Source organism: Peromyscus californicus, unplaced genomic scaffold (assembly GCF_007827085.1).
Source record: "Peromyscus californicus insignis strain IS unplaced genomic scaffold, ASM782708v3 Scaffold_9__1_contigs__length_137607984, whole genome shotgun sequence".
NCBI lineage: Eukaryota > Metazoa > Chordata > Mammalia > Rodentia > Cricetidae > Peromyscus > Peromyscus californicus.
Window position 1 is genome coordinate 42,892,617 of NW_026294617.1, and position 12,583 is coordinate 42,905,199.

The 12,583-nt window shown below is 41.6% G+C and overlaps 1 protein-coding gene across 1 annotated transcript in view; it reads left to right on the forward strand.

Annotated features, from left to right (window-relative positions):
• Positions 1-12,583, forward strand: part of Gmps (guanine monophosphate synthase) — a 67,203-nt gene that overhangs the window by 20,313 nt on the left and 34,307 nt on the right. Inside the window, exons 3-5 of the mRNA XM_052730209.1 lie at positions 753-867; positions 7,660-7,757; positions 11,676-11,779. Of these exons, the coding sequence (XP_052586169.1) occupies positions 753-867; positions 7,660-7,757; positions 11,676-11,779 (317 nt within the window). The remainder of the gene's footprint in view (positions 1-752; positions 868-7,659; positions 7,758-11,675; positions 11,780-12,583) is intronic.

A 12,583-nucleotide genomic window follows, 5' to 3' on the forward strand; every position in this document is an offset into this window, starting at 1 on the left:
TTCTTCCAACCTTTGTATGTCACAGTACGGAATATTGTTGTATACTCAGTCCCTAAGATTATTTTATACATTTGGTTCATAATGCCCTAGCTTACAGTTTGTTTTCCCCTGCTTCTTTTTAGATAGGTACTCCTCTGTAGGCCAGTTTGACATCCAACCATGATCTTCCTGCATTAGTTTCTCAGGTGCTGGGATTACAGACAAGCACAACTCTGCCTGCTTGTCTCTGATTGTAGCTGTTCAGAGTCATGCAGGAGTAAATGCTTAATGGGTAGCTTCTTGTGGCAGCATGTACCTATTATCCCAGCATTCATGAAGTGGGGAGGTGGATAAAGTTCCATGTTGGCCTTGGCAACATAGTGACACTGTCTCAAAAATCCAAATCAACACAAACCAAATAATAATAATTAAAGTCAGCTTTAGTTTTTTTTTTTTTTCCTTCCCCCTAAGGAAATATCTTTAAACATGAATTTTTTGTGATAGTCCCATTAAGTTTTTAGAGTGAACACTGAAGGCCAGATAAGATGTGTCACTGGCCAGGTGAGGAATGTGGCCTCGGTTTGCACCTTTCCATTACTAATTCCATTCCTAAGTTAATATACAAATGTTTTGTTGCAAATTGTAACTTAGCTAAATTAGATGACAGCATTGGGTTAACCTTTAAGAACTGGGCATAGGGGGCAAAAGGAACAGATGTTGAAGATATTAATTAAAGATTTGCATTCTGTACTGACTCCTTTTTCAATCCACAGGGCTATTATCATATCTGGAGGACCTAATTCTGTGTATGCAGAGGATGCTCCCTGGTTTGATCCAGCAATATTTACCATTGGCAAGCCTGTTCTTGGAATTTGCTATGGCATGCAGGTACAGCTGCATTTTGAGTTTGAGAGTTTACTAAATGTTTTATTCTTATGATTTAAACATTCTTTGTCTCTTTAAGATAATTGGGCATATTAATACTGTGTATTGTTTGCTATACTATGGTGGAGTCGACCTTATAAGGAAACCTGTTTGTAAGTAACTAAATTACTTAAGAAACCACCATCCGCCGGGCGGTGGTGGCGCACGCCTTTAATCCCAGCACTCGGGAGGCAGAGCCAGGCGGATCTCTGTGAGTTCGAGGCCAGCCTGGTCTCCAAAGCGAGTTCCAGGAAAGGCGCAAAGCTACACAGAGAAACCCTGTCTCGAAAAAAACCAAAAAAAAAAAAAAAAAAAAAAAAAGAAACCACCATCCATCTATCCACCATCCATCTATCTGCCTGCCTGCCTGTCTGTCTATCTATCATCTGAGATAGGGTCTCACAGTTTTACTAAACAAGATCTAAGGGAATAGAAACATAAACCAGATAAAATTTCAAAAGTTCTCCCTATGGTTGTAAGCCAAAAGATTGTCACATTATAGCATTTAAACACTGTCTTACTTGATCGTTTGGAAATAAAAGCTAGAAAGCATCCCTGAATAATGTATTACTATTAGTTGCATATTAGTACATTTATGAGCCCCCTCTTCTTTCCCTTCCCTCTCCCTTTCTCCCTCTCTATCTTCCTTCCCTCTCTTTCATCTTGTTTATGTACAGAACTTTTTGCTACATAGTCCAAACTACTCACAAATGAGTAATCTTACTGAAGCCTCTTGAGTACTATAACATTTTCACTTAAAAAAGAATCCCCGGGGCTGGAGAGATGGCTCAGAGGTTAAGAGCACTGGCTGCTCTTCCAAAGGTCCTGAGTTCAATTCTCAGCAACCACATGGTGGCTCACCACCATCTGTAATGAGATCTGGTGCCCTCTTCTGGCCTACAGGGATACATGCAGGCAGAACACTGTATACGTAATAAATAAATAAATCTTTAAAAAAAAAGAAAAAAAAAAGAATCCCCTCAGGCTGGGCGGCGGCGGTGGTGCACGCCTTTAATTCCAGCACTCGGGAGGCAGAGCCAGGCAGATCTCTGCGTTTGAGGCCAGCCTGGTCTACAGAGTGAGATCCAGGACAGGCACCAAAACTACATAGAGAACCCTGTCTCGAAAAAAAACAAAAACAAAAAAAGAATCCTCTCATCCTTCCTTCCCCCATATTAGTCAGGGTTCTCTAGAGGAACAGAATATATATACATAGAGAGAACACACACACACACACATATATCGAGAGAGAATTTACTAGAGTGGCTTATAGGCTATGGTCCAGCTAATCCAACAATGGCTGTCTCCCAATGGAAAGTCTGAGAATTCAGTGGTTGTTCAGTCCATGAGGCTGGATGTCTCAGCTGGACTTCAGTATACATCAGAATCCCAAAGGAGTAGGCTCTAACGCCAGTGAATCAATAGTAGAGGTGAGCAGGCAGAGGCAGAAGTTTCTTGCTTGTCCTTTATATTGGGTGACAGGAGAAGGTCACCCAGATTTTCTGTGCGCATGTGTGGGGGAGTTCTTTAACATCAATTGATCGGGATTTAAGGTGGGTGTTCCTATGTCAGATGATTCAGTTAACTAAAAATTCTTCACAGGTGTGCCCAGCTACTTGGTTTTTAGTTAATTCTAGTTGTAGTAAAGTTGACAACCAAGAATAGCCATCATCTCCTGGTGAGAGCCGCAACATTATGCAGTAGGGACTCAGCTGTCATTTGTAGAGGTCACTGCACCAGAACCAAGGGTTCTAATGGAGGATTAAGCCAAGACAAGATGTTTTGGAATTATTGCCTTTTGAATGAATTAGCTGTTTCTTGTAGATTTCTTGTGCAATTACTCTATGATATCTCCCCTTTACCTTACATCTTCATGTAATGTGTATATGTAATCTCATGATTACATCTCAGTCTTATGGTCAGGAAGATGACTTTTCATTTAGCTGTATAATTTTGATATATAGAAAATATACTAGGAGATGCTTCATAGCCAGATCTATTGGCCCACGAGACTGTAGACACTTAAAGCCTGCTTTGTTCCTTGTAGCTGTGTGGTCGCTACACGAGTGTGTGGGTTCATGCGGATCCGTGGAATGAAGACACAGAGGCATCTTAAGAATGAATTTAGCCTATCATGGCTGCAGGGGGGTCCAGCCTCGAAGGACTGAAGCACTAACCCTTTGCCTAGGGCATATTTATTTACTCCATTTTACGGTTTAGAAAGTTAATCTCTGTACCTTTAAAGCAACCCAAAAGGAGCTCCCAGAGACCAAACGCCAGGTGCAAATTTATCAGGTACCATGGTTTTTCAGGTTTCCTGGACCAAGTTTTGCATAGGCCTTTGATCCTTGGAGGACTCTCTGATCCTTGACTCTCAGACAAGATTCACATAGGGTGATAGGAGAAACAAAAGGTAAGAGAAACAAAAGATGGGGCTAAACAAAGGAAGGGTTAGGTCTAGGTGATGCTCTCTGGAGCCAAGCCAGGAGCTCAGCAGGAATGCCACTACAGTTCCTTTTACTCAGACTAACAAAAATAACAATCTTGCCTCAGTCTGACACAAACTGCACACATTTTAACTCAGTTTTACTTCAGAGCAAGTTCAAACTAGACTAAAGGCTTTTGTAAATAGATCCTAAGTTTAAAACTTGACAGTTATGCACAAGGTCAGAATTGTAGATGTCTTACCAAGGTTACTAACACAAAACACCTTAAGAAAAGCCTGCCAATTCTTTGCTAAGTCTGCTGATAAAAAGCAATGTCTCAGTGTTTGTCCCTCTGGTCCCGAGACCTTGGAACCTTGCGTTACCAAGGTAATGGCTCTGCTCCTTATGTCTAATCAAGGATTGTGTTAGGGTTTTGATACTTTTCTCAGGATTGCAAGGAATCTCCTTTTAGAAATTGTAGGAGTCAGGCAAGAGAGGAGCTAAGAATGAGAGCTGAAAAGAAGATGTGGATTTAGAGAAGCAGGAGAATAAAAAGACATGCAACGAGATAGGGTATAAACAGATGCATTCCTCAACCCTCAGATAGGGTTTTTCTCTGCTGGTTGTAGAGCCTTTTCTGGACTCTGGGAGGAAGTCTTTAAGACTGACATTTAGAGGCTTTCGTTAATATTCTCATTTGCTTTTAAACTAAAAAAAATTTCTTTTAAACTAACAAGTCCTTAAGGTTTTTTTTTCTATGCCAAGAATAGCCAAGAGGCTGGGCTGATAAGTGGTTAGAGCAAAACACCTGGGTTTGATTTCCGGCACCCACAGGATAGTTAACAACCATCTGTAACTGTAGTTCCAGGAGAGCCATTCTCTCTTCTGACCTCCCAGGACACAGGGATGCATGTGGTACACATATGTACATGCAGGCAGAACACCAAGAGGTTTAAAAAGCCCAATTAATATATGACCATGGATTAACATGTTCAATTTATTATAAATTCTGGCTGTCCTGGAACTCACTTTGTAGACCAGGCTGGTCCTGAACTCATAGATACCTGCTTTCCTCTACCTCCCGAGTGCTGGGATTAAAGGCATGGACCACCATGCCCGGCTATAAATTGTCTTCTTATGTTTTCCGTTTTGCCTGTCCTTTGCCTTTAGAATGTAATGAAGGAAAAGAAACAAGACATTTTTACAGGAAAGACACAAGATAAATATTATAAAATCAGGGTTTCATGTAGCTCATTTTGGCCTCAAAGCCTTTGCTTTGTGGCCAGGAGACCCTTGAACTCTTGATTTGTCTGCCCTAATTATTCTTTATATACTATTTTCTAGCTACTGAAAGGGTAAAAATTATTCTTTGATTGAAGGAGAAGTTAAAACAGATTGAGTATATGCCGGGAGTAATCCATGGCAGTGGATGGGTCCTGCAGAGGGTATAAGGAGTTGGTGGGGTGTGGGAGCCCGTTCTCGGGTTCCTCGTGGCTTTACCCAGCAGGTCCGCATAGAGGATGATTAGACCACGGGCCTGAGTGCAGGTGTCTGAGATGGTCTGCACTTGGCTGTGCTGGGGGAGGAGGTCTTTCGCTCCACCCCTTGGCGTCTCTATAAAAACCCTGGGGCAGAGACAGTCGGGGCCCGTTGGAATAGGTTCCAGGCCCTCTCGAGGCTATCCTTTATTTTCTATCTGTTTATCTCTGCGATATTCTCCGCAATTAATCCTTCTATCTAATATTTCCTGCTGCTCGCACTCAAGAAAACTCTGGGGAACTGTGGGGGTGGTTGGGTAAACGCCCCACAGTGGGGGAAGGAAATGAGCCAGGCCATGGTGGTCTGGAGAATCTTGCAGCCTGCCTGCCTAGCAGCCAGAGTGTTTCTTTATTTATACAGAATTTAGTAAGCAGGGATACATCCATGATGTTCTAAAACATAGATCATATCATTTTTGTTTTTGGACATGTGCTTCACTTCCTTTTGTTCATCTTTTAGTCATCATTAATAAACTATGACAGAACAGAGTTATCATTTCAATTATTTTTTTTTCAAGTTTTGACATCATTAAAAAACAGAGTTATCGCCGGGCGGTGGTGGCGCACGCCTTTAATCCCAGCACTTGGGAGGCAGAGCCAGGCGAATCTCTGTGAGTTCGAGGCCAGCCTGGGCTACCAAGTGAGTTCCAGGAAAAGGCACAAAGCTACACAGAGAAACCCTGTCTCGAAAAACCAAAAAAAAAAAAAAAAAAAAAGTTATCATTTTTACTCATTAACCCCATAAATCAATTTTTGAGAATCTAGAGGCATATGACAGCCTGTGCTCAGGCTGGTTGCTTTGGTTGCTTCAAGGATACTAGACCTAGACCAAAACAAAATCTTCAAGCAAACCCCCCCCCCCCCCCAGCAGTGTATTATTAATATTAACTCTTAGTGTTCAGAGCGCCCAGAAAAATTCCTCAGGCTAAAGCTGCTGTAGTTATTATTCAAATTCTGACATAATACAATGTTCACATTTATATCTTTATAGAATTTGTCTGTATGTCTCATCCTGTCATTCTCTTGTTTCTTGGTCATATGACATTATAGTGGCTCTATATAAGCTAACTTTTCTAGGAGAGGGAAGTCCTGACACCTCATTGTTTCATCATCTTTCCACTCCATACTTTGTTCATCAGGGCAGAGTTGTATGCCACATAATTGTCTGAGTGCACAGTGGGAAGAAGCTTATAATCTGAACTGTGGCCAACTCCTCTAGCCCACTGAATCTTGTTGACCTTTTTGAATTTACATTGTGTTGAATATCTTGTTCCTGTGTAAGTGCAGGGACAGAAGTTTCAAGAATGTCTCATAGCCTAATGAAGAGACCTGGCTTCTTTATGTGCCACAACCTCCAAGGCATAAGGAAGACCCTCAAGTAGATAAGGATATCTCCCTGAAACGGGGGTGGGGGTGGGGTGGGATGGGGGCGATAGTATGTTCAGGACTTTTCTGGGGAAGCTTAGAAGTAACATTTCTGGGAGATGGCACACATGATTCATAAGGAATTTTCCATCAATCCAATATCCTCAAATTGTAGAAATATTAAAAGTCTCTGAAGTATGCAACGGGTGGAGATGAAAACCAAAGGTGGCATGGCAGCCATCATGTGGCTCGGCTTTGCTGGATCTTTGTCAAGCAGCTGTGCTGGCTTTATGACTTCTGCCATTCTATTCAGATATGGCTCTGCCAAGTATACATACCATAGCAGCTGACCATTTTTGTGGTTTACACATATTTGTCCTTTATATTATTATTATAATTATATCTCTCCCCCCCCCCATGTTTTCTCTGGATAACGGCCCTGGCAATCCTGGAACTTGTTTTGTAGACCAGGCTGGCCTCAAACTCAGAGATCCACCTTCCTCTGCCTCTAGAGTGCTGTTTTAAAGGTGTGCTCCACCATGCCCAAATGCCCTTTATATTCAACACAAGACTTTCATTGCATTGCCCTTATCTAATGTCTAGTTTTGCCTCTTGTCTGTCACTCTCTAATTCAACCATTCAGACTTGTTTTATCAAAATGGATTATATATTTTTCCTTCATGGCTGTCAGACATTTTTCTAGAACTCCTGTGTTGCTGCTGCAGTTCTTACCTGTTCTGGCTTTTTAAATCTCTGAGTACCTTTGCAAGTGCTTTCAAATTAAATTCTGACTTGAGGGAAATTTCTCTTTTTTCTTTTTGGAGATGGGGGTCTCACTATATAGCTATATGGCTGTCTTGGAGCTCAACTATGTAGACCAAGCATGGTTTGAACCTACTGAGCTTCACCTACCTCTGCCTCCAGAGTTCTGGGATTAAAGATGTGCTATTACACCTGGCTGAAATTTCTCTTTTTTTTTTGGGGGGGGGGGGGATTTTTTTCGAGACAGGGTTTCTCTGTGTAGCTTTGCGCCTTTTTCCTGGAACTCACTTGGTAGCCCAGACTGGCCTCGAACTCACAGAGATCCGCCTGGCTCTGCCTCCCGAGTGCTGGGATTAAAGGCGTGTGCCACTACCGCCCGGCAAAATTTCTCTTTTTAATGTGAATTAAAGTATACCAAATGGAAAGTCTGTCAATGTTCAATAGAAATTAACCTCAGGTCAAATTCCTTGCCAAATTTTGTTATAAATTCATGTCTCTTAATAATTTTATATATAATAATTATAGTTACCTACATTTATTAAATACTTATTTACTTTGATACATTCATGGTACAAGCAAAAAATTTTGAAAGCAAAGGATATAAATTTTTTATCATAAAAACTTTTCTTTTTGACTCATTAACATATTCACTCTTTCTTCAACAGATGATGAATAAGGTTTTTGGAGGCACAGTGCATAAAAAAAGTGTTAGAGAAGATGGAGTTTTCAATATTACTATGGATAATACGTGCTCAATATTCAGGTATTATTTTTTAATTACATTTATTTAATTTTGTGTCCACTCATACGGGTATGCCATGGCATGTGTGTGTCAGAGAATGTCAGAGAACAGCTTGTGGGAGTTGGTTTTTGCCTTCCTTGGGCTTGTTGGCAGATGCCTTTACCAGCTCACCTATCTTGCCAATCCCATATATTTTATTAATAAACACATATACATTTTTTTGTTATTCTATTTGTGTGTGTGTGTGTGCACGTGCACGCACGCGTGGGTGCACATGCCATGGGGCATGTGTGGAGGTCAGAGGATAACTGGGAGTTGGTTCTCTACTTCCACCATGTGGGTTACAGGGGTCAACCATTTCCTCTTCATAACTAAACACCATTGTTTTTATTTTTGCACTAGAGCTCCACCTTGTCTGCTGGATTGTGCTTATTTCTAGGTGTTTTTGTTAACAGTCAGGCAATATGAATATATTTTAGAAAGATACAATCACTGTATATAATTATTTCTAATTAATATAAGAGATTATAGGATTTTTTATTAAATTTTTCATTTATTTTACATACCAACCACAGCTTCCCTTCCCTCCTCACTTCCTGTTCCCTCCCCCAACCTCCCATCTAACACCCCATCCACTCCTCCATTCAGAAAGGATAAGGCCTCCCATGGGAGTCAACAAAGCATCACATATCAAGTTAAGGCAGGACAAAGCTCCTCCCGCTGCATCAAGGCTAGGCAAGGCTTCCCAGCATGGGGAATAGATTCCAAAAAACCAGCTCATACACCAGGGACAGGTCCTGATCCCATTACTAGAGGCCCCACAAACAGACCAAGCTACACAGCTGTCACCCACATGCAGAAGGCCTAAGTCAGTCCCATGTAGGCTCCCTAGCTATAGGTCCAGAGTCCATGAACTCCCACTAGCTCAGGTCAGCTGTCTCTGTGGGTTCCCTTATCATTATCTTGACCAACCCCTTCCTCCCTCCTTTAACTGGACTCCTGGAGCTTGGCCCAGTGCTTGGGCTGTGGATCTCTGCATCTGCTTCCATCTGTTACTGGATGAAGGCTCTCTGATGACAATTAGGGTAGTTACCAATCGATTACAGGGGAAGGCCAGTTCAGGCACCCTCTCCACTATTGTTAGGAGTCTTAGCTGGGGTCATCCTTGTAGATTTCCTGGGAGTTTCCCTGGCACCAGGTTTCTCCCTAACCCCATAATGGCCCCCTCTATCAAGATGTCTTTTTAGTTGCTCTCCCTCTCCATCCATCCCACAACTTGACCATCCCGATCTCTCATGTTCCCATCCTCCATCCTCTCCCCTCTACACCTCCTCCCCCAAGTTTACCTAGGAGATCTCATCTATTTCCCCTTCCCAGGGCAATCCATGTGTGTCCCTCTTAGGCTCCTCCTTGTTACCTAACTTCTCTGGGTCTGTGGATTGTAGCATAGTTATCCTTTGCTTTGTGTCTAATATGCACTTATGAGTGAGTACATACCATGTTTGTCTTTCTGGGTCTGGGTTACCTCACTCAGGATGATTTTTTTTTTCTATTTCCATCTATTTGCCTGCAAATTTCATGATGTTATTGTTTTTTACCGCCGAGTAAGACTCCATGGTGTAAATGTGCCACATTTTCTTTATCCATTCTTTGGTTGAGGGGCATCTTGGTTGTTTCCAGATTCTGGCTATTTATTGTGAATAATGCTGCTCTGAACATAGTTGAGCAAGTGTCCTTGTAGTATGATTGAGCCTCCTTTGGGTGTATGCCCCAGAGTGGTATTGCTGGTTCTTGAGGTGGATTGATTCCCAATTTTCTGAGAAACCGCCATACTGATTTCCAAAGTGGCTGTATAAGTTTGCATTCCCACCAACAGTGGAGGAGTGTTCCCCTTACACCACATCCTCTCCAACATAGTTAATGCTTCTTACTCTTAAGCTTGATTGATTGATTGGTGTGTGTGTGTGTGTGTGTGTGTGTGTGTGTGTGTGTGTGTGTGTTTGAATGTATTCCATGAACGTGTATATCTGTTGAGACCAGAAGCAGGTGGGTCTCTTGAAGCTAGAGCTATAAGTAGCTGTGAGCCATCTGATGTGGGTAATGGGAACTGACTGTGGGTCCTCTGGAAGAGAAGTAAGTACTCTAAACCACAGAGCTATCATTCCAGCCCCATATCTCTTACTCTTAATCTGAAAATCTTGTTTACTGGTTACATAATAACCTGTATTTTACATATGTTTATACTGTACATATAGTTGCAGAATAACAGTATCAGTATCATTATTGATATGACTGAATTGTTAAGTCATTATTGAAGTATCTGTTCTGAAGATAAAATCTTAGAAATGAAATGTTGAAATCAGTTTTATTACCTCTGTAATTTTTTTGTTTTAGTATAATTAAGAGTATCAGGTTCATATATATTAGCTTTAGTTTTCAAGTTTAAATATTATTTGTTAGGTGTGTGTGTGTGCTGTATATGGTGTTTGTGTGGGTGGGTGTACCCACATGCGTGCATATATATAGAAGCCACAGAAGGATGTTGGGCACTCTACTCTTTTACTCTTTGCCTCATTCTCTTTGATCCAAGTTCTCTGACTGAACCTGGTGCTAGTCTGGCAGCCAGGAGATAGCTGTGACTTTTCCTGTTTCATTAACTCACAGGATTGGGGTTCTGTGTCCACATGTGGCTGCAACTGGCTTTTTATGTGGATACTGGGGATTTGAACTTGTATCCTCATGATTGTTTCAATACAGTGAGCTTTCTGTACAGCCCCTAGTTCTTAATTTTTATTAGTTGCCCCTTTTTGTTACTTAATATCCTTTATTGGCTTTATATATAATAGAATACATATAAATTCTAACAGTGTTGCATTGCTATGAAGCATGAAAAACCTGGAGTCAGATATCGAGGGTGAAAGCTAAAAGATTAGAAAAGCAGAGCAGCAACCACTAGAAATTTCTCACCTCTGTGAATCCTCAGACTGAATGGAGGGCCAAGATCCTGTCTCCACCTCCCTGGGATTAAAGGCGTGTACCACCACTGTCCAGCTCTGTTTCTCTTTTAGACTTGTTCAATCTCATGTAACCCAGGGTGGCCTTGAACTCCTGATCTTCCTGCTTCCTCCCAAGTGCTGGGATTAAAGGTGTGTGTCGCCACTGCCTGGCCTCTATGGTTAACTAGTGGCTAGCTCCACCCCCTGATCTCCAGGCAAGCTTTATTTGTCAGAACACAAACAAAATATCATACAACATTGCTACATAACTTTTACCCCCTAAATTTTCTTAATCTACCATTATAGCAAACATATTTCTAAACAAAATGACTGTCTTAGGGGTTACTATTGCTGTGATGAAACACAGTGAGCAAAGAAACTTGGAGCGAAGAGTTTATTCAGCTTAGGCTCCCACATCACTGTGATTAAAGGAAGTCAGAACAGGAGCTCAAGCAGATCAGGGACTTAGAGGGACTTAGAGGCAGGAGTTGATGTAGAAGCCATGAAGGAATGCTGCTTACTGGCTTGCTCCCTCTGTGTTGTGCAGCCTGCTTTCTTACAGAACCCAGGACAACCAGCCCAGGGGTAGCACCATCCATAACGGGCTGCATTATGGATTAACTTCCCCATTAGTCACTAATTAAGAAAATGCCCTGTAGGCTTGCTTCCAGCCTTCTGGAGACATTTTCTCAATGGGGGTTCCCTCACTCTGGTGACTCTACCCTGTGTCACTGTCACTTTTTCTCAATGGGGGTTCCCTCACTCTGGTGACTACCCTGTGTCACTGTCACTTTTTCTCAATGGGGGTTCCCTCACTCTGGTGACTCTACCCTGTGTCACTGTCACGTTGACATAAAACTCGCCAGGACAATGACATATTCATCATGGTTCTCATTGAGATATTTGTGTGTAAATTTAAAAATCTTTCTTTTTATATGTTTAGGGGCCTTCAGAAGGAAGAAATTGTTTTACTTACACATGGAGACAGTGTAGACAAAGTAGCTGATGGATTCAAGGTTGTAGCACGTTCTGGGAACATCGTGGCAGGTAAAAGTTCTAAATTTTGCACATTTCACTAAATTTTTAGCGTAGTCATGATTCTGTATGAGATACTTTTAAATAAGTCTTCATTTAAAATGTTTATTCATTTATTTTTTTTACATTTATTGTGTCTAAGGGTCAGAGGACCACTTAAGGGTTTTTTCGTCCCCCTGTTTGGATCCCACTGATTGAACTTAGTTTGCTGGGTTTGGCATCAAGTGCTTTTACCCACATGAGCCAGCTTGTGGACTCTTATTTTTTCATAGCTGTTGTCAATGTGGATCCATTATTAACCAAGGGAATTATTCCTAATCCACATAATGCTTTAAAATACTTAAATTAAAAACAGTTTATTCATATGAATGTATGTGTCTGTGTGTGAGCCCAAGAAGGCGAGAATAGTGAGAAAGAGAGGTTCAAGTGACTGCTTTCTGACTCAGGCAGGACAGCAGCAAAGGACCGTGCAGGTGAAAGTGGGTGTGGTTTAGGAGGAAGCTGTCACTGTGTGTGTGTGTGTGTGTCTCCTTCAAAGAATATATTAGATGTCAGAGGTTATTTACATTGAAAAAGCAAGCAGTAGTGAGCCTTAGTGTGATTAGTGATGCTACTGTTTTACCTAGATATTGAAGGAAGAGGTGAGGGCAGACAGAGGTACTGAGCTGGGGCTGTAGTGAGAAATCAAGTAGAATACACATGATCTGAGCAAGAGTAAGTCTGACATGAGCATGAGGTAGTGGGGTCTTTGAGTGACTGTAAGGCTTTTTGGCTTTATTCCTAGGTAGGTGGTGTTCTGAGTAAAGGATAGGCATG